This window comes from Balaenoptera acutorostrata, chromosome 12 (assembly GCF_949987535.1).
Source record: "Balaenoptera acutorostrata chromosome 12, mBalAcu1.1, whole genome shotgun sequence".
In the NCBI taxonomy this organism is placed as follows: Eukaryota; Metazoa; Chordata; class Mammalia; order Artiodactyla; family Balaenopteridae; genus Balaenoptera; species Balaenoptera acutorostrata.
The window spans coordinates 74,076,142-74,098,886 of NC_080075.1; the positions used below are offsets into that span (position 1 = coordinate 74,076,142).

The following is a 22,745-nucleotide window of genomic DNA, read 5'->3' on the forward strand; positions in this document are numbered from 1 at the left end:
TAAAAGGAAGATCTCTTATGTTCTGTCTGTTCTCTTCCCCAGGATATATTATATTGATTATATTTTAAAAATCAAGGGTATGGACAATTTCTAGTACATGTTTTTTTTTTGCTTAAAGAAGTGAGTTAACATATTAAAATACACACACACACACACACATTCTGTGTTTTCACCAAAACAAAAATGCAAATAAAAAACAATGGAAGGATAAAAACTAATATAAATTATTTCCTTTAAGGGAAAGGAGGTAATAAAGTGGTGTAGACAGGGGAGGGAGCTAGACTTATATGAAAGTAACTTGTTTTATAGCTTTACATAATTAAACCAATTAAAAATTTAAAATGCACTTTCTAGAAATATCAAACAACTTAAAGCAAACTCAAGTATATGTCAAATTTGAACATAATGACATAGGTAAGTTACTGTAGGATATGTCTTAGGTGTGGGAGACCAGACTCAGAGAAATCTTAAACTGCCTTCAGTAGTCTTCTTTTCAGTAATTATATTGATATGATTTCTTTGAAATTAAATCTATAATAGAAAACAAGTTAATAGTTACAGTAATGTTATTAGAAACCAGGATTATCTGGGAAGAAAAGCGATAGAAATATAAAATCAGAAAAGTTAAGTGACAATGCAGTAATCATAAATTCTGATTTGTTATCTTTTGCATGAATTTAAAAAATTTTTTCTTTTGAAAAAATTTCTTTTTTTTTTTTGTTCCAGTCACTGAAAAGTTCTAGAACCATTGGTAACTGAGTAGCATCAAGTGCAGTGTTTTAATACCATTTTCAATAAAAAGGTATCAGGTCTCCTTGGAGAAGGGGGTGCTCCAAGTCTGGGCAAAAAAATTATGCAAGATTTGCCTAGGACTCTTTCTGTGCCAGATAGCAAGAAAGTGGTTGGATACTGCTGGGGCCATGTCCCAGAGATGGTTTACAACTTGAAGGAACTCCCACTACCCTAAAAGTGCACAGTTTGAGTGCCAAATTTTTAATAATTGCTAATGATGTAAACATTTCAAATATGTAAACATCTATGAGTTGATACTTAAAAAAATAAAATCAGTTTTAAGTGCTGTATTACTTTTCTAAGGCTGCTGTAACAGATTACCACAAACCAGGAGCCTTAAAACAACAGAAATTTATTTATTTTCTCACAGTTCTAGAGGCCAGAAGTCGGAAGTCAAGGTGTCAGCAGGGCTGTACTCCCTGCAGAGACTCTAAGGGAGAAGTCTGTTCTGTGTATTTTCTAGCTTCTGGTGGTTGCTGACATACTTTCCCTATGGCCATATCCTCCAGTCTCTGCCTCTGTCCACATGGCCTTCTCCTCTGTGCCTGTCCTGTGTCTAAGGTCACTTGTCATTTGATTTAAGGCCCACTGGAATAATCCAGGATGATCTCCTTATCGCAAAATCCTTAATTAAATCTGCCAAGACTCCTTTTCCAAATAATGTAACATTTCCACGTTCTGGGGGTTGGGACATGGACATGACTTTTGGTGGCCACCGCTTAGCTCACTACAAGTAGTCACTCATTCTGAAACTATACAGAGTCCAAATCTTGGTTGTGCTCCTTACTAGCTGTGTCCTTTGTCAGGCTAATTAAATTTCCAGATAGAGAAAATTTAGATAATACCATCACAATATGCAGATGTGTATATTTATTTATTTATTTATATATGTATATCCTTGAAATTTTTTCTTTCTTTTTTTTTTTTTTGGCATAGAAAAATGTCAGCAAGGATGCCATCCCAACTATATTATTTAGTTATCTCAGAGGGTAGAATTGGAGGAGATTGGGTGGGGGTAGAGAGAGAAGTTGTACCCATCATAGAGGGTAGTTACAAGAGTTCAGTGAAATTCTGTTCAAATGAACCTAGCGCAGCATTAGGCACATAGACGATGTTTAATTCATGGTTGCTCTAATAAAGTTATGTGTCTTGTAGACACTAAAAGAAACTAAAAGAGATGAGTTTCTCAACATGTGTTTAAATCTTATTTGCTGTTCGTAGTTTTGAACCCTTAATATTTAAAAGTTAGAGTAAAGTTTGTTTCATTAAAGTTATGAGACCAGTACTTGGCATTAAGTACTGGGAGGTGTTCCTCATTGGTGGGTCCTGGAATTTTCTTGATTTATTTCAGTTGGCTTTGAGATATGTTTATGGATTCATTTGTTAGAAAGGGCTTTTGCCGTAAAGGGAAACATTCCAAACAGTTTGCCCTGGTAATTACAGATAGCTTTATTGTCTCTTTTCCAGGCTACAAAGTAGAATTCTTATGTTCTTTAATGGGGTCATTTTGGCTTGGTCGTTTGTTTTCTATTTATTTTCAGACAGTTATTGGGACAGGTGAGGACATGAATAATCTCAGATTTCTGCACACCATTAAAAAGAAAATAAATGTAGTTAAATATTAATAGTTTTTAGCTTTATTTTCATAATGTCCCTTTAAAAACATTGGTCAAATCAAAAAGACAGACAATATCAAATGTTGACAAGGATGTGGAGAAATTAGAACCCTCATACATTTCTGGTGGAATTGTAAAAAATGGTTCAGCCATCTTGGAAATCAGTTTAGCACTTCCTCAAAGAGTTTAAACATAGAGTTACTGAAAAAACCAGCAATTTCACTTTTAGGTATGAACCCAGGAGAATTGAAAACATATGTCCAACACAAAATTCTGCTAACGAGTGTTCGTAATGGCAAAAAGTGGAAGCAACTCAAATGTCCTTTTGAGCAACTCAAATGTCAAATCAGCTAATGAGTAACAAAATGTGGCGTATGCATACAATAGAATATTATTTGATGATAAAAAGGAATAAAGTATTGATACATGCTCTAACAGAGGTGAATCTTTAAAACATGCTAAGTTAAAAAAGCCATTCACAAAACAGCACATATTGTATGATACCATCTATATGAAATGTCCAGAATAGGCAAGTGCATAGGGACAAAAAATAGATTGGTGATTACCTTGGACTAGGGGAGTGGGTTAGGGGAAAGAGGAGTGACAGCTAACCAGTACAGGGTTTTTTTAGTGGCTGATGAAAATTGATAGTGATGATGGTTACACAACTTTGCAAATATATTAAAAGCCATTGAATTGTGCACTTTAGGTGAATTGTATGGCATATAAGTTATATCTCAGTGAAACTGTTATTTTAAAAAATTGGTCAACATCTAAGTGCACTAAGGATATGGTTTCTTTTTGTTGCTTAACCATCTCAAGAATTATCCAACTCCATTTTTTGTATTGTATATTACGGTGAATTTTTTTTTTTAACGCCACGCTTACTGTATGTCAGTTCTTTCCCATATATAACCTTATTATAAGGGTTGGGATACAAAGCTAAAGCTAACTATGATAGGTCTTCTTCTTAACATTGTCTACTGTTGTCCTCTTTAAATGTTGTCTACTGTGCATTCCTTTCTTAGGACATCTAAGAGTCCATTGAAATGCCATATTCCAAAGCTTATGTATTCCAGTGAACCATGCTTCTACATTCTTATGTCAGGTAGCTACCTGCCAGCATACTTTATATGGTATCTTAAGACTCGTTAGCCATACCATGAGATGCCATTTTGCTACCCAGGCCCTTTCAGTCCAGCTACTTTGAAAGAAGGCATTAGTAAACATGGATTCTTTCAGAGTCATCACTAGCAGTAGTGATTATTATTTTTATTATTAAGGGGTCTGAATCAGCAATTTCTTTGTTATCTCGTATCATAAATAATACACTGTTGAACTTTATAGAACATAAAGATCTAATTGCTATTTATTATAAGAGGTATAGGCCCTTGAAGGGAAAACCCTCATTCACGTAATACTAAGGTTTGGCTAAGCTCTGATGAGGTATAAAACAGCTGGTGATGAAGTAGAGAGTGGTTACATCCTGTGCAAACCTACACTGATTCCATCAGAGAAATCCTAAAGTACCTTTTCACATGGGTAGACCTAAAACTATTGATGTAAGAGTTGAAGGAATATAAAAATTAAAGCTATGGTAGTGTTTGAGGTGGAATGGCCTTATTGCCTTCCATTTTAAAGATAGGGAAAACTGGAACCCATTCTATCAACCCAGGGCTCTTCCACAATATCATGTTGTTATTAGATTTACCTTAAGAACATAGATACTGTTCAACGGGCTCTAGCATCTTTTCTAAGTTTTATCTCAGTTGATGACTCATGGTTTATATTCTACTTCCTGCTTCTTCAGTCAATTCTATTGAAAAATTAAAGAATGAAAAGTAATGAATACTAACATCCATCCCTTCCCCATCCTATCATCCTTCACTAGAGCTTTCTGAGGAAATAAACTGAAAAGGGAGGCTGTTTGCAGTAGAACTCCAAAAAGAAGATCCTTCCCAAAAGTGTTTGGTCACAGTTCTTAATACAGGTAGCAGCATATGATTGGGGAAGGAATGGTGCTTGATATCAACTCTGATAACAAAACTTTTCATTGTCATTTTCCCCCCTAGTATCGTCTAGACTGTCACAACCTTCCTCTCCTCAGTCAGGCTGCCCATCACCCACCATTCCAGCAGGTAAAGTCATTTCTCCGTCACAGAAGCACAGCAAGAAGGCACTAAAGCAGGTAATCATGCTATTCTGTTTATCAGAATTATAATCTCCTACATTAAAAATGCATGATTCTGGCAGTCAGTGAAAATTTCTTGAAAGGATGTTAGGGAGAAATTTTGTGCGGTTTCCCACTTTGTATTTAATAATTTATGCACCTCTGTGTTATAGGTTTGTGGTAGATACTCTTTTTATCACATATTAAAAGTTCCTCATTAGTTTCCAATTTGCCGTGAGGGGTGTGTGTATGTGTGTGTGTATGTGTGTGTGTGTGTACGTAGGTATTGAATTTTTCAGGTTGAGTTTCTTCAGCATTTATGAAGATGATCAGGTAGCCTTTCTCTTTAAGTCAACCAATATATGGAATTCCAGGGCTAGACTTTCTAATGTTAATGTATTGTTAGCTCTCTGGAATAAACCCTATATGTTTGTTATATAATTTTTAATATGTTAATGGAATTTTCTTTTTTAAGATTTTAGCTTCGATTTTGTTATTTTCTTGTACTATCCTTATACAGTTTTGGAATCAGGATTGTTCTTAGCATCTAAAATAAGTTGTATAGCCCTCTATTATTTTTCTGATTTTTGGAAAAAATCATAGAAAGTATTTTTTTCCCTGAAAGTTCTGCAAATCTCACTTTTACAACTCTTTTCCTAGCATTTCAATTTTATCTACTACTACTGGTCTCTTGATTTTCTGATTTTTGAGCCAATTTTGGAAATTTACTTTTCTTAGAAAATGCTCCATTTCACTTAATTTTTTTCAAATGTTGGTATAAAGTTGTACATAGTATTTTTTTTTATGTTTCTCTTTTGTTCATCAGTGTTGTTCATTTGTGATGTATCTTCCTTTTCTCAGTGTTACTTGCCAACTATTTTATTGGGCTTTTCAAAGAACTTGCTTTCTATTTTTTGAAATGCAAATTATCAGTAAATTTAAATTTGACTAATAATTAAGGACACAGACTAATTTTATCCTCAGATTAGTATATATAATACAGCTTAATTATAACATCAAGCACAAGCACTGTCAAGTATGTGGGAAAATGACTACTTGTAGTTTGCTGGTGGAATATAAATTCTTATAGCTACTTTGGAGAGAAATTTTATGTTTATTAAAATTTTAAATGCATATCCCCCATGACTAAGTAGTTGAATATTTGGGAACTTATCTTAGAAAAATGCATGTATTCATACATACTTACATACATACACACACAGAAAAATGTTTGCATTAAAGTTTGTAATAGCAAAAACTTGCAAGTGGATATATATATATATATATATATATATATATATATATATGAATTCCTTATTAAACAGCGGCATATCCATATGCTAGAAAATTATACAGGATTAAAAGTTTACCTTGTAATTAAGTTTTTCTCTATGCATAGACATGGAAACATCACCACACTATAATGTTTAATCATTAAAATCAAGTTGTGTTACAACATTCATTAAAAACATACACATAGCCACATACATACCCAGAACAATAGTATATTCTTAATGGAAATATGAATCTGTATATACACACAAACACACACATATAATGTAAGTGTAAAAAAAGCTCAATGAGGGAAAATAAATTGATGACTGTGGTTATCTCTGAGGATTGGGGGACAAGACTGAGTGGTGGGCAAAAGAGAGTTTAGCTTTATGTTTGAATTAAATGGTAAAAATGTATTCATGTCATAACTGTTTAATTAAAATTTTAAGGGAGTTCTCTGGCAGTCCAGTGGTTAGGACTCAGCGCTTTCACTGCTGGGACCCAGGTTCAATCCCTGGTCAGGGAACTAAGATCCCATAAGCTGCTCAGTGCGGCCTAAGATAGATAGATAAATAGATAGATAGATAGATGAGATAAAATTTTTTAAATTAAGTAGGTCTTAAAGTGCTTAAACCAAAAGTGCTTTTATTAAAAGATGTCCAAAAATTTGATAAGGTTAATTACAATCTGCCTGGGTATCCTGCAGCACTTGTATTTTTACACATTCTTTGCAAGAGTTTAAGAAGTATGAGATGCTTCTTTTCCACAGAGAAAAGGCAAATATTTTATTAAAACTTGTTAGCTTATTCATGACATATATACTACTCTGTATTATTCTCCTGTAATCTCAGGAGTCAAATACTGTATTTTCTTTAAAGAATACCAGTATGAGAAATTATATAAATTAGATTGTTGGTATGTAAAGTAAGGCCTTGCCTCCAGTATATGTTTTTCATATTATTAGGTGAGAAAACTTATTTCAGTGTAAGTTATCCTTTACCCCAGTGAAGGTTTTTTTTGTTGTTTGCTTTTTAAATTTTAAACAGAATTAGAACAGGGTTTGTAAGCTACTGAGGGAGGGGAAAACTGAGTACAGTTCTTAAACAGAGAGGCTGTAAGTTATTTTGTTTTCATCATATATCTGAATTTACGTGATCATAGCAGAAATAGATAAGATCAAGTGGCTCTATTAAATTTTGCATTAACTTAGAATGACCTAGGTACTGTGAATAGAAAGGAATGAATACTAATGGCTGCCACACAGGAAGCTTACATTTTCTGTTCTGATTGCAAAGAATGAGAGACAGGCTGTAATCAGTGATCAGACAACACTGACATTATGCTTCTGCCTCACCTATTATAAATGTTGTAGGTGAATGTAAGCCAGATACCTGACTCTCTCAGTTTCTTTTCTCCACTGACAGCTTAGATCAAGGAGATCAAGTGTTGCCACTGTGCTTGCATGGCATAGCCAGAGGTATATGTGAATGTGAAAAGGAGAAAACCATATTGTGAAAAGGGAATGGGAGACAAGTAGGCAGTTATTCCACACTTTTCTACATGATGGTCTTGAAGGTTAAAGCTTAAACTGGCATTTTAATGAGGTCGTAGATGTTCAACTTTTTCCTGAAATGTGGTTTTACTTTCTTAGTTTCTGTCTTTTTTTCTTTTTAAACCATTGAGTTTAAAAATAGCCTTTATATATCTTTATGATTAAAATCTGGGAAGCTGTTTGTCTTTCTGTTCATTCTAAATAGTTTAGTATATTCTCTAAACTAAGAACATCGTAGAAATTAAAATATTCTGAAATAACCAGAAGGAATCATACTGTTCTTAGAACCCATGTTTTCCAATCTTCCTTCCCTTCAGTTTACTGCATTGCTATAAATTGCTGAGATTTATTTGGTCATTGGGCCAAATCTTACTGCTCTTACCTGAGATCAAATTCAAGTAGTTATTTACAACCTTTTGTTCAAATGCAGAACCTCTGAAACATACGTAAGCTAAATATTTACATTTCTACATAAAGTTGATGCAAATAGGACTCTTCTTGGTCTAGGGCTTAGAATTCTGTTTTCAGAATGATTGAAAACATCTAATTCTCTGCTACTACAAGTATGAGAAGTCCATGGCTTACTGGTGATTTTTAAGCTCTAAAAATGTTAATGACAATTTCTCACATTTATTTGAAGGAGAACATTGGTAAAAAAAATATCCAAACTCTTAAGGATCATTTAAGCCTTGTGTTTAATTAGTTTAGTTTAGAGTTTTGTTTACTTTGATGGATTTCAAAGAAATTGGATAATCAGCATACTCTTCTTTACCACTTAACGTCATTTATTTTTTTGTTATTACTAAAAACTAAAGATTTGTTTTGTTTCTTACAGTCAGTTTTCTCTTTATAGGCTCTAAAACAGCAACAGCAGAAGAAACAGCAGCAGCAGCAATGCAGGCCAAGCATGTCCATCTCCTCCAACCAGCATCTCTCTCTGAAGACCGTCAAAGCAGCCAGTGACTCTGTAGCTGCCAAACCTGGTAGGCAGACTGTCTTTTCAGTGAAAGTTTCTTTTTCCAGTATTTTTGTATACCAAATTCGTATACTATATCCTTTATTTTTAAATTGCTGTATTTAAATTACTGCCAGATCATCAGTATAAATCCTTCTAGGGTAAAGGGGGAAATTTATGCAGAGTAATCATACAGTTGTTAAAAAATACATCATTGGGATTTACATGTTAGAATAAGATCAATGACTAACTTCCAATATGTCTAAACTAATAATATTTGGAAGCCTCTAGTTAGTAACCTTATAAAACTGATGTTTCCAAGATGCTCACACTGAACTCTTCACCGGTTCTCTCCTTTAAAAATAAAAGGTTTTCCTAAGAATTCATGATACATTTGGGTTTCCATTGGACATATCCACAGGCCTTTGGACTTTCTGTTGTTGTTGCTTATTTTGTTTTGAATTTAAACTGGTCTAGATACAGGCTTTGTATATTATTACACAATTTAGTTTGATGCCAGCTGATTATATGAGTTGGCCAGATTTAAACTGTCTTGCAGAACTTTGCATTTTTGTTAGGAAGGAAATTTACCACCAGAAGCAAATAATGTGCTGGGAGGAGGAAAGGGATTTTATTTTACTTTTTGACTCCTAATTCTCAGACTCAGAACACATTTGAAGGGTCACATTGCCTCATACCTAACTCCTTTGGTTAGCGTTGAATGATTTAATTGTTCATTTGATTGATTGTTTAGTTTCTGTTTGTACCCTCAGGGTCACCCGTCTTTCATATATATTTTTTCCCCTAGCAATATGGGAAGGAAAGCAATCTGATGGACAGTCAAGCAGCCCTCAGAACTCAAACTCTAGCTTTTCTTCTTCAGTTAAAGTGGAAAATCCTTTGCTAGGCCTGGGAAAGAAGTCATTCCAGAGGTCTGACAGGCTTCACACAAGTAAGTTAATTTACAAAGACCTCAGTTCTCGCACCTTAAATTTTCAACTCTGTGTGTTTGAAATACATCAACTGTTTGGCTTAATTGCTCCTTCCTGTTCACCTTTGAGCTCTTGACTGTTTTCATGTTCTTCCTATCCTGTCTATCAAACTTCATTTCAGCGTAAGATCTGTTATCAGCCATTTGTGGTTTATTTCTCTTTCTGACAAGAGGTTTCTTTATCCAGCATTATTTACCTTTTATCTCTGTGTACAGAAAGGTAGAAGGGCTTATAATTAAACATGGCAAACTGAACCCCTTTTCCTGCTTCCTCTAAAATCCCACTATAAAATAAGAATATGGAAATACAAAAGATTAAACCCATTAGGGTGAAGAAAATAAGGAGACAACAGATGGACAGGAAATATCAACAGATTTTGAAAGATAAAAAAACTGGATGGAGTCTTTCGCAGAGCTGAGGAGCAGACAGACGCCAGTAGTAAGCAAGCCAGCTAAGCCTGTAGAGCACCAGAAAGGTTTATGAATTGGAGATATCATATCAAGGATTGAGATATCTTTCTCATAGTAGAGAAAGATGAAGCATAGGGTTGAAAAGAAAAACCTTTGAAAGTTAATAAGAAGAAGTTTGATGCCTGAGCCTAGCAGGAGACAGGAGATTTATTTTGAGGTGAAATTAAACCATATAGACTTGAAATTCAGAGACACCACACATAGCTGAGGGCAGATAATGAGGCAATGTACTGGACTCAGGGAAATCAAGTAAAATACAAATACTAAATAGTGATCCTCCTGCTTGCTTAGTTTCCAGAATGTTAGTAGTGAGGCATATTTCTACTTCCATTACTTTGTTCCTCTTCCCCACCTATGCTTCAGCAAGAGATTGTGGGATTGGTACTTAAAGAAATTGAATAGCCTCAGAAAAAAATCTGCAGGCAAATTTATAGATTCCCAACTAAAAGAGATCATCTTGATCATACTTCTGTGGAGCTCACCAGTCTACAAGATGCACCCAGGCACCCAAAATTTTCAGCCAGTCTTTTTAGTGCCTCTCTTTTACTTGTGATTACTAAGGATCACCTTTGAAGAAAACCTCCGTCATGAGAGAATCTGAAATACAGACTCAGAAGAAACAGTTCAGGAAGGAGAAAACTTAATAAACAAATAACTTTAAAAACTGTAATATCCACAGAAAGAAAAGATGATACTGCATCCATGAAAGAACAGAATACTATTTTAAAAATCAGAAAATAAAGAGTACCAGGATATTAAATAACATGGTAGCAAAAATAAAAAAATTTTAATAGAAATACTAAAAGTTAGAGGTGAAGACATTTCCCAGAACATAGGTCAAAGGAGAGATTCAAAAGGAGAGAGAAGGTAAGAAAGTAGGAACACCAATCTAGGCTGTCCAATGTCTTAAATAGTAGGAGTATCAGAAAAGAAGAACAGAAATTGAAAGGGAGGTAAATGATAAGAGAAATAATACAAGAAAATTCTGTAGAATTGAAAGCCACAGATGCCAGACTGAAAGTACATGATTCCTGTCAAGAAACATGAACATAAAGAAACCTGTTCCAAGACCATTCTTTTGAAATTTCAAAACATCTAGGACAACGAGAAGATTCCAAAGAGAAAAAAGTAGTTCACATATAAAGATTCAAGAATTGGGATGGCAGACATCTCAGCAGCAACATAGAAGCCAAACGATAGTGCAGAAATGCCAACAAAATTCTAAAGGAAAGTTATTTTACATTCTTTTATATAAAACAGACCCTACCAAACTATTAAGTGTGAGAATAGAATTAATATTTTCAGACAAGTTCTTTGTAAAAATCTGGTTTGAATCTAGGTGGGATTGTAAATTGGTACATTTTTCTTAGAGACAGTATCTGCCTTAAACTGAATATGCCCTTTGAGCATCAGTCGCACTGCCAAAGATTTTAAATATTCATTTATTGGGACTTCCTGGTGCTCCAGTGGTTAAGACTCCACGCTTCCAAGGCAGGGGGCACGGGTTCGATCCCTGGTCGGGGAACTAAGATCGCACATGGTGTGTGGCGTGACCAAAAATTGAAGAAATAAAAGTATTCATTTAGTCAACAAATACTTATAGAAGGTATACTAATATGCCAAGCACAGGTTTAGGGCCCAAGAGATGTGGTGATAAACAGAACAAAGTTTCTTCCTTATAGAGCCAATATTCTACTTAAATTCAGTTAAAGTCACAGTTTTAGTGTCTTCATTCAATTGCATTTGAAACGTGGAGTTACAAAATTAAGAAAGTATGGGCCAAGAATTTCTGACTTTCATAACACAACTAGGAAAAATTAACTATAAAAAAAGAAGGCATGGTGTATTTAAGTTTGACCTAATGGCCAAGAAATAAACGAAAATTCATCTTCTTTCATGCAAATAGGGTTGCATGAAAAATAAATGAGTTAATACATGTCAGTGTTTAAAATAGTGCCTGACACTTAGGAAGCCCTATATACATGTGTTTACTGCTGCTGTCATGGATCATTGTTGTTATAATTACTACTAATATTTCAAATTTACAGAGACCTGCATTTTTGGCATACTGATAATGAACTTTATAAGTGTAGTGTAGTTATTCAACACAGAATTCTGTGTTGATTGGATCAAGCTTGTTTATCTGATAAATAATTCAGCCTTTTTCCCCCCTTGTTTTTTGGACTGCTTTTGGTATGGCTTGATTTATTAATAATTGAGAGAGATGTGTTGAAATCTCCTATCCTAATGGTGGCTTTGTTCAGTTCTCCCTGTTGTTCTGTCAGTTTTCATATCACATATTTTGAAGCTACCTAATATTAGATATTTTCAAGTTTAAAATGTTCCTGGTGGATTGAACCCCCCCCTTTTTTTTACCTTGCCAATCACTGATCAAGTGTTTTGCTTAAAGTGTCTTTCGTTTGATATTACTAGAGGTGCACCAGTTTTCCTATGGTTAGTTTTTGCCTGTTACATTTTTACTTTGTTCATTTCTGTGTCCTTGTACTTTAGGTATATCTCTTTACACAACATATAGCTTGCTGAATTGTCTTTATTTTCAATTCAATATGTAAATCTTTTTTCTTTTGGTGAATTTTATCCATTGATATTTATTGTGATTGTTAATCTATTTGGACTTGTTTCTACAATCTTATTTTTTTGTTGATCTTTGTCCTGATTTTTTGTTTGTTTGTTTCCCTTTTTTTTAATGAGTAAAAAATTTTTTTTGGCTTGCCTCAACTTTTTTTTTTTTTTTTTTAATTTTTATTGGAGGGATTTCCCTGGCGGTCCAGTGGTTAAGAACCTGCCCTTCCCCTGCATGGGGCTCAGATTCCATTCCTGGTTGGAGGACAAAGACCCCACATGCTGCTCAGTGCAGCCAAAATAAATAATTAATTTTAAAAAATTTTTTTATTGGAGTATAGTTGATTTACAACTTTGTGTTAGTTTCAGGTATACAGCAAAGTGATTCAGTTATACGTATACATACATTCATTCTTTTTTAGATTCTTTTCTCATGTAGGTTATCACAGAATATTGGGTAGAGTTCCCAGTGCTATACAGTAGGTCCTTGTTGGTTATCTGTCTTATATAGTAGTGTGCATGTGTTCATCCAAAGCTCCTGATTTATCCCTCCCCGCCACATTTCCCCTTTGGTAACCATAAGTTTGTTTTCTATATCTATAAGTCTGCTTCTGTTTTGTAAATAAGTTCATTTGTATTTTTTTAAAATTATATTCCACATATGAGTGATATCATATAATATTTGTCTTTGTGTTTCTGACTTACTTCACTTAGTATGATAATCTCTAGGTCCATCCATGTTGCTGCAAATTGCATTATTTCATCCTTTTTTATGGCTGAGTAATATTCCATTGTATATATGTACGACGTCTTCTTTATCCATTCCTCTGTTGATGGACATTTAGGTTGCTTCCATGTCTTGGCTGTTGTAAATAGTGCTGCAGTGAACATTAAGATGGCATGTATCCCTTCGGGTTATGATTTTTTTTTTCCAGATATATGCCCAGGAGTGCAATTGCTGGGTCATATAGTAGTTTTTAAGTTTTTTAAGGAACCTCCATACTGTTCTCCATGGTAGTTGTACCAATTTATAGTCCCACCAACAGTGTAGAAGGGTTCCGTTTTCTCCACACCCTCTCCAGTATTTGTTGTTTGTAGACTCTTTGATGATGGCCATTCTGCCTGGTGTGAGGTGATACTTCATTGTAGTTTTGATTTGCATTTCTCTGATAATTAGTGATGTTGAGCATCTTTTCATGTGTTTTTTGGCCATCTGTATGCCTTCTTTGGAGAACTGTCTATTTAGATCTTGTGCCCATTTTTTGATTGAGTTGTTTGTTTTTTTGACATAGAGCTGCATGAGCTGTTTGTATATTTTGGAGATTAATTCCTCGAGAATTCCTTGAGACTATCTTTTCTCCATTGTATATGCTTGCCTCCTTTGTCATAGATTAGTTGACCATAGGTGCATGGATTTATCTCTGGACTTTCTATCCTGTTCCATTAATCTATATTTCTGTTTTTGTGCCAGTACCATGCAATTTTGATTACAGTAGCTTTGTAGTATAGTCTGAAGTCAGGGAGCCTGATTCCTCTAGCTCCATTTTTCTTTCTCAAGATTGCTTTGGCTATTCTGAGTCTTTTGTGTTTCCATACAAATTGTAAAAATTTTTGTTCTAATTCTGTGAAAAATGCGATGGGTAATTTGATAGGTATTGCATTGAATCTGTGGATTCGTTTTGGGTAGTATAGTCATTTTGACAATATTGATTCTTCTAGTCTAGAAACATGGTATATCTCTCCATCTATTTGTGTCATCTTTGAATTCTTTCCTCAGCATTTTATAGTTTTCTGAGTACAGGTCTTTTGCCTCCTAAGGTAGATTTATTCCTGGGTATTTTATTCTTTTTGATGCAATGGTAAATGGAATTGTTTCCTTAATTTCTCTTTCTGATCTTTTGTTGTTAGTGTATAGGAATGCAAGAGATTTCTGTGTATTAATTTTGTATCCTGCAACTTTACCAAATTCATTGGTGAGCTCCAGTAGTTTTCTGGTAGCCTTTAGGATTTTCTGTGTATAGTAGCATGTCATCTGCAAACAGTGATAGTTTTACTTCCTCTTTTCCAATACAGATTCCTTTTATTTCTTTTTCTTCTCTGATTGCCGTGGCTAGAACTTTCAAAACTATGTTGCATAAAAGTGGCGAGAGTGGACATCTGTATCTTGTTCCTGATCTTAGAGGAAATTCAGTTTTTCACAATTGAGAATGATGTTAGCTGTGGGTTTGTCATATATGGCCTTTATTATGTTGAGGTAGGTTCCCTCTATGCCCACTTCCTGGAGAGTTTTTATCATAAATGGGTGTTGAATTTTGTCAAAAGATTTTCTGCATCTACTGAGATGATCATATGGTTTTTATTCTTTAGTTTGTTAATGTGGTGTATCACATTGATTGATGTGCATGTATCGAAGAATCCTTGCATCCCTGGGGTAAATCCCACTTGATCATGGTATATGATCATGGTATATTGTTGGATTCGGTTTGCTGGTATTTTTATATGTTGTCCATTTTAATTCCTTCATAGTTTTTTTCTCTCTCTGCTGAGTTTCATATGCATCCTGTTTCTGTTCTATTAGTTTTAGGTGTGCAACATGATGATTTATATATGTATATAGTGCGAAATGATTACCACTGTAAGTAAACATTCATCACCTCACGCAGTTACATTTTTTTTTACCTTGTGATGAGAACTTTTAAGATTTATTCTTTTAGCAAAAAAGTGGCCATCTTGATTTTCTTCCAGAACTATGGAAGTACTTTATAACAATTTAGCACTGATCTTTTTCTATTTGGACTTAAATAATATTATTATCTGACGTTTTGCTTCTTTGTTTTTAATCTTACAGATCAGGCACTAGAATGCTATTGTTTTATGCAAGCATGTCTGTCTTTCTCCATTGTATTCCAGCCCATCCATCTGCAGTGATTTTCCTTCCTGTAGTACAGGCTCTTGGTAGAAAATGCCCTCAATTTTTGTTTATTTCTATAAATATCTTTGTTTTATGTTCATTCAAGGAGAGTTTACTATACATATCATTACAGATTGATGGTTATTTTCTCTCAGCATTTTATAGTTAACCCATTTGTTACAGATTCCTTCATTGTTAAGATGCTTGCTGTTATTCTGTTCCTTTTTAGGAAATCTTTCCCTTCCTTATGGATGCTTTCAAGCTATTTCTTGTTCTTTGATGAGCAGTTTTACTAAGCGTGGATTTCTTTTCATCCTGCTTTGAATATGTTTTGCTTCTAGATCTTTAGGTTTGTGGTTTTCATCAGTTCTGGTAAATGTACTGCTGCAAATTATTCAAATATTTCCTTTTCCCATTCTCTTAATTTCTTCTTTCTGGGTCTCCAATCAAGCACATATATTAGACCTTCTCATTCTGTCATTCATGTTTCTGCTAAAGCTCTCAAAATGTTTTATCTGATCTGTCTTTTCTATATTCTGGATAAATTATTTGGCTATAATTCCCTCCTGTTTAATCCACTCATGGTATCTGATTTCAACAATTTTTAAAATTTAGTTTTTCAAAGTCTTTTTATTCATTCCTGATTATTTTAGCCTCATCTTTACAATTACATTCTTTATTTCTTTAATTATTTTATACATAGCTATTCTGTATTCTATGTATGTGACAGTTTCAGTGATAGCAGTACTTCTAGGTCTAAATCTTTTATTTCTGGTTACTGCTTACTTTCTGTCATACTGGCATACCTCCTGGTTTGTCAGGGTAATCTTTGTTAGGCAGTGCTGGATTTTAATTTGTAGGAATCCTATGGGCCTAAGTTAAGAGGAATCCTTTCCTATCAAGGGAGATGACTTTTGTTTGTGCCAGGAGCCAGAGGTTACCCATATCCAGGATTGTGTAACTTTATGCAAGTATTCCAAATTGTAGAATTTATGGATCCTAGATTCCTATGCACCTTAAAATTTTGCTGTGTATTGTTCAATTTTCTTCTAATAAGATTATACTGATTTCAGCCCCACCAGCATTATTTGAAAGTGGTTTTTGCTTTTTCCGTGAATAGTCCCATCACTATATTGCAATATTTGCCATTTGATAGATAAAACATGTTCATTAGTTTAACTGACATTTCTTTAAATATTAATACCTTAGCAGCTGTTTATGGTTAATCAACTATGAATTGCATGTTAATTCCTTTTGCTCATTTTTCTCTTGGTGATATTTATCTTTTTCATGTTGATTTATAGATGCACATTTAATATCAAGAATAGTAAACTTCTGGGACTTCCCTGGCGGTCCAGTGGTTAAGACTCTGCCCTTCCTTTGCAGGGGGCATGCGTTCGATCCCTGGTTGGGGAACTAAAGATCCTGCATGCCGCGTAGTGCAGCCGGGAAAAAAAAAAATAATAATAGTAACCTTTTGTCATGGCTTGCAAATATTTTTCCAAGTTAGTCTTTTTTTTTTTTTTTGGTGCAAAAGTTTTAAACTTTGTACTCAAATCCATCAGTGTTTTGAAAGACTGAAACCTTCCTATTGTGAACAGATTTTCTGTTGACTGCTAAGCTATTCAATCATAACATTTTTAGCTAATGCAAATAAAATTGATGAAAAGAATTATCACGGGAAGGGAAAAAGAGCCTCAGTATGATTTATATATATATTTGAATTTTTCCATTTTTTAGTCATTCTGTGTAAACTTCCCTAGTTCCATTTGAGAGTCTCAAACATAAAATGTATCTTTAGTATGGGAAAAGATGTACTTTTACAGACTTTATTCCATTTTTGCAGGGAAGATAACAAATTCTTTTATCCTTTATGAACGAACAAAACTTAGCTTTGTTTATTTCTGAGAACCTTAAGTGTTACCTTCTTCACAGTGTGATATTTTAAAGTACTTACAACCGTGGTTTTTTTGCACTGCAGAGAAAGATATAGTTTAGATAAAAACAGGAATGTGAAGGAGGCCCAAGTGATTCTTTTCCATATTTTTATAGGGCAAATGAAGAGGACTAAATGTGCTGAAATTGATGTTGAGACACCAGACTCCATTCTGGTTAATACAAACCTACGAGCACTAATCAACAAACACACCTTTTCAGTCCTTCCTGGAGATTGCCAACAGCGACTGCTTCTACTACTTCCAGAGGTGGATCGACAGGTGCGTTCTTTCAGGCATATCAGCAGTTTTGTAACCCATCTGGGGCTTCCTTCAATCATCACCTTTAGAACTCCTTAAGACTTTTTAAATGGCTTTTGTGTGTACCTGTAAAGAAGTGATATCAAAGGTATTAAACAAGAAATAATATTTTTTTAATAGGTTGGCCCTGTAAGGCTCATCAAGGAAAAGAACCCTCTTATCAGAAATGTCAAGATTATGGAATAAAATTTGTCTAGCTATCATATTAGGATGTAGACATCCGCAGAATATAGTTCAGGAGGAAGAATTGTCTTAAGGCGTTACACTGGGGTTTTTTAATGGATTTTTGATGGGATTAAGAATGTTAATTATTTTTCCTTCTTTTGTTAAATTTTTCTAAAACAAACATTTATTGCTTCTGTAATAAGTTTTGAAATCCAATATAAGTTATACTCCTTAAAAAAACAAAACAGTACCCAGAAGAAATGCCAAAGGTTTGGAAGAGTCTAGTCAGGGACCAGAGAGATTTAGGTTGGTCAGGAATAAGGCAAAAGTCTAAGACTTAGGCTTTCATCAAGGAAGGAGTGACTAGCAAGTCAATCCCCCTTTTTATCTTCTGTTTCCTCCTCTGCAAAAGGATCATTATGATTTTGTGAGGTTTGTTCAATTCTGAGATTTTTTTTTTTTTAATTAATGATTATTTCAAAGTACCTAACTATGTTCTAAGTAATCTGTTAGGCACTCCACTTTTTTCTAATTATTATAAAAACATGATGACAGAGAGTTGTTTTCCCTGGTTTACAGTAAGAAAGCTAGATATATTCCCTAGTTTATAGAAAAGTCAAAACTAAATCTTTCTCATTCTGAAAATCATTTTTCTACTAGACTATATTGATACCAATTTCATATTGCTATGAATCAGCACCTGTGAAAGGTCAGATTCCATTTCTGGGGAGTTCAGATAAGTCAGGGTATACTACCAGCAGTAGGGACAAAGAAGTAAAACTGATCCTTCCCAGCTGCTGCTCTCCCCACCTTAACACTCCTTGGAGAAATTATAGCTTTGGGGATGCCCAGTTCTTGGTTAGAACAAGTTAGGAGACTGAAGTTTTGGCAGAGTTTTTAGAGAGCTTCTCTTCTTGCTAGGGATTGCTCTCATCTTTTTTAAAGACTCAAATTTTAGGTTGGGACTAATAACACAAGACCTAACAGAGGATATATCTATAGAATTCTAGTGTGGGTTCCTCAGAACTGTCTTTTTTTTTTTTTTTTTTTTTGGGCTGTGTTGGGTCTTTGTTGCTGCGCACGGACTTTCTCTAGTTGCGGTGAGCGGGGGCTACTCTTCGTTGCAGTGCGCGGGCTTCTCATTGCAGTGGCTTCTCGTTGCGGAGCACAGGCTCTAGGCGCGTGGGCTCCAGTAGTTGCGGCACACGGACTCAGTAGTTGTGGCGCATGGGCTTAGTTGCTCCACGGCACGTCGGATCTTCCCGGACCAGGGCTCGAACCCCGGTCCCCTGTGTTGGCAGGCGGATTCTTAACCACTGCGCCACCAGGGAAGCCCCAGAACTGTCTTTTGACTAATGGCCCTTATCCTGTCTTAGAAGGAGAATTGCCGCATGTAATTTCGGAATTAAAAGGGACCTTAAAACTTACCCAACTTCCCATTCCTGTGGGGTAATTTTAATAGGAGGCTACTTGCCTGTCTTTTTCAGTTATTGTGGTGGGAGGACATAGTAATCTGAGAATATGGAGTATGGAGTTTATTAGTGAATTTATTAATGAAATTCTGCTTCATTGTCAGATGAAATTTGGAGTTTATCAAAAATTCTGGTTATTACTAACATGAAACATTGGAAACCATCTTTTAGTGTATGGAGTACTCAACAATGAACAGTCGAAAAACATTATTTAGACCAGAGAAAGGAACAAGGGAGGGGCATGGATTAAAACATCTCTCTTCAGATATATTTGAAGACCAATCTGTGGAAGAGGTAAACTTCTTCGTTTCTCCAGGAAGCAAATTTGGGGTTAAAATAACATTTTTTTAAACAGTTGGAGCTGTTAAATTGTAGAATGGATTGACTTGTTTTGGAGAAACTTGCACAGCACTGGAATATTCAAGGAGATGTTGGATGACCTGTCCTCATAGGGAAGCCTGTTACTCCTCTGCCAAATCTATAGGGTACATATCAGTAGCCAGCAAACTGTAGCCCACAGGCCAATTTCAGCCCACTGCCTGTTTTTGTAAAGAAAGTTTTATTGGCATTCAGCCACTCCCATTAGTTTCTGCATATTATCTATAGCTACTTTCTGCCACAGTGTCAAGAGTTGAGTTGTTGCAACAGAGGGTATATGGCCTATTTGTAGTCTATCTCTTAACAGGAAGTTTCCCAATTTCTGCTCTAGGGCCAGGGGAAAATAATATTGGCCCAGATAGATTTAGAAAATAAAGTGAGTTGAGTTCCTTAATCCCTAGGATGTCCAAATAATTACCTAAATTTTCTTCAAAAAATTGTTTATTACTTTAAACTTAAATTTAGTCTTTTAATCCATCTAGAATATTTTTTATATTGTTCTGAAATTGTGGCTCAGCGTATTTTCTACCGACTAGATGGCCAGTTGTTCCAGCAGTACATATTTAATGACCATCTTTTTCTCTCAGTTTGAAATACCATCTTTGTTATATATTCTATTCATTTACAGGCATTTTATATTTATAGGCACTCTCTCCTCTTTCACTCATTTCTTTGTTAACTCTAATGCTAGTAATAATTGTTTTGATTGCAGTGGCTTTGTGTGGTATGCTTAATAAATGGTAAGGCAATTCCCCCCTCTCAGTTTTTCATATTAATTTTTTTTTTCCATGTGAATTTTAAGATCATTTTATTAATGAAAAATCTGCATAGAGATTCTGGTAGAAATCTAGATATTAACTTTGGGCAGAATGACAGTTAATAAATAAAATCTCTAATGCAGAGAAGAATCTTAAAACCTTTTGGCAAGACATCACAAATGAAGTCAGTGAACAGATAGATTGGAGGAAATATCTTTAAAGTATGTGGCAGTTTTACTATGTATAACATGCAAAGGATTCTCACAAGATAGTTAAAAATAAGCATCCTCATAGAATAATGAGCAAATAATAGGAATTGGCATTTCACTAGATGGCAAATGTAAATATTCAAAAAACATGCCAAAAGATACACAAAACTCTAGTAGTCAGGATGAAGGAAATTCTAATCATTTCAAACTCATTAATAGGCAAAAATTAAATAGCATGTTGATATCTCTTGTTCACAAGATAAGGAGTATGCTCGTATATTTCTAGTAGAAATGTGAATTATTAGCCTTTCTGGAAAATAATCTAACTGTCTCTTAGTTACACACACACACACACACACACACACACACACACACAAATATTTCTTTGCTTTCGGAACCTATCGCATAGAAAAAAGCACTAGTATAATCATCTTTACTGGAATGCTTATTGCAGCTTTGTTGATGATGGGAAAGCACTGGAAACAAAATATATGTTTACGATCAGGAAATTAGTAAATGTATTGAGGGACATTCATACAGTGAAACAATCTGCAGCTATGATAAAGGAGCTAAAACTATGCCAGTTGACTTGGAGAGACTTCCACTTGTATTATGTGAGAAAAGTACCTCATATATGTGTTTGCAGATGATTCTTTGAGTATAATTAACCAATGCAGAATGGAATTGAAAGGAGAGGAAGAAGGGAGGAGAGGTAAACAGGAAAGAAGTTTTTTAGAAAAAAAATAATATTACATTATAAAATAGAAGTGTCCATAATAAGCAGCATGGTATGATACAGTCATGTTTCTGTAAAATTTAACTTACACACATTCTTTTCTAAAAGGACAGGAACATCAAATTCCACATGATACAATTGGCTTTCTTTCTAAGCTTTCTGTGGCTTATTCTTTGACCCAGGTTGGTCCAGATGGTCTGATGAAGTTAAATGGCTCAGCCCTTAATAATGAATTCTTCACTTCAGCAGCCCAAGGCTGGAAGGAAAGACTTTCAGAAGGTAAGTGTTCAACTTTATGTGTCTCCTAGGATGTGTATGGACTTGGAAGGCATATTTGCACCTCTGAGCCTCCATGGGTATTTGCCCAGTTTTGGAAGGCAAAGGATAGAACATTTCATAGGGTAGAACTAGCTATTCTATGTGAAACACATTGCTAGACTTTTATTTAGAGCATCTAACCAGGTTTGGCTCCCGAAGGAGTTCAGCAGCATGTTTCTTTAAGGGTTTAAAGTCACCTGGTAAACTAAAAAAAATGTAGACTTTTAGGCCCTATTCCTAAAGATTCTGTTTCATTAATTCTAGCTTAATGCCTAGGAATTGGAATTTTAATAAGCAGAATATAGAATTAGAGTTATTTTATGGTGCTATGAATCATGGTTTGGTAAGCAGTGAGATAACTTCTTTCTTGCTGCCCAATCTCAATGAAACTAACAGTAAAAAGAATCTAAAAAACTAAGAACTTTTTAAAAAACTGCTTTGAGAAATGTTTCACGTACTGTAAAATTCACCCGTTTGCAGTGTACAGTTCAGTAGCAGCCAGAGCATTTTAATAAATACAGGTTATGATCAAGAATTGCTAACTGTGGTTACTGCTTTGCCATGTTTCTAATTCTGATCTAACAGATTTGCAGAGGGTATATTATAAAGCATAAAAAAGTGATTGATTGACTGCGTCTGCATAGCGTGTAGTGTCGGTCACTATTAACAGTTCTTAACCCTGACTGCTCATTATAATCACTTGTGGTATTTTTTTAAAATACAGACATCCGGGCCCCAAAAACAATGATTTTGTTTTGCCTGTGCTTCAGTGGGTTTTTTTAATATCTGTACTTTTCACTGTAGTTGTTGACTTTTCCCTTGCTGTTTTTCTTTTTAGGGCAAATTCTGTGTAGAAGGGATCTCTTACTGATTACTTTCAGCCTTTCTCTTTCTTGAAGATTTCCTTGAGCAGAGACCCCCTTTTTCTGAAAGAGTCAAAATCACATGAGCACTTTAAAACATACCTGTTACCAGTACTTTCTTTAAGAATAATTTGAAAAAAAAAAAAAAGAATAATTTGGATTTATGTTCCCTACTCCCCAACTTTTAAAAGTAGATATTATCAACAGTGATACCTTGATTATTATGTTACCTTTTTTTTGCATATGAGCAGTTACTGCTATACCTATAGTCATGC

At 34.7% G+C, this 22,745-nt stretch overlaps 1 protein-coding gene across 3 annotated transcripts in view; it reads left to right on the top strand.

The window, feature by feature from the left end:
- ASXL2 (ASXL transcriptional regulator 2) overlaps positions 1-22,745 on the top strand; it is a 279,668-nt gene that overhangs the window by 237,772 nt on the left and 19,151 nt on the right. For 2 of the 3 annotated variants that reach the window (XM_057558280.1, XM_007191266.3), the window contains 5 exons: positions 4,481-4,596; positions 8,259-8,388; positions 9,169-9,312; positions 17,369-17,532; positions 21,472-21,568. In XM_057558280.1, the coding sequence (XP_057414263.1) occupies positions 4,481-4,596; positions 8,259-8,388; positions 9,169-9,312; positions 17,369-17,532; positions 21,472-21,568 (651 nt within the window). Of the gene's footprint in view, positions 1-4,299; positions 4,399-4,480; positions 4,597-8,258; positions 8,389-9,168; positions 9,313-17,368; positions 17,533-21,471; positions 21,569-22,745 lie in introns of all 3 variants that reach the window. The other variant, XM_007191270.2, reaches the window with a different exon arrangement.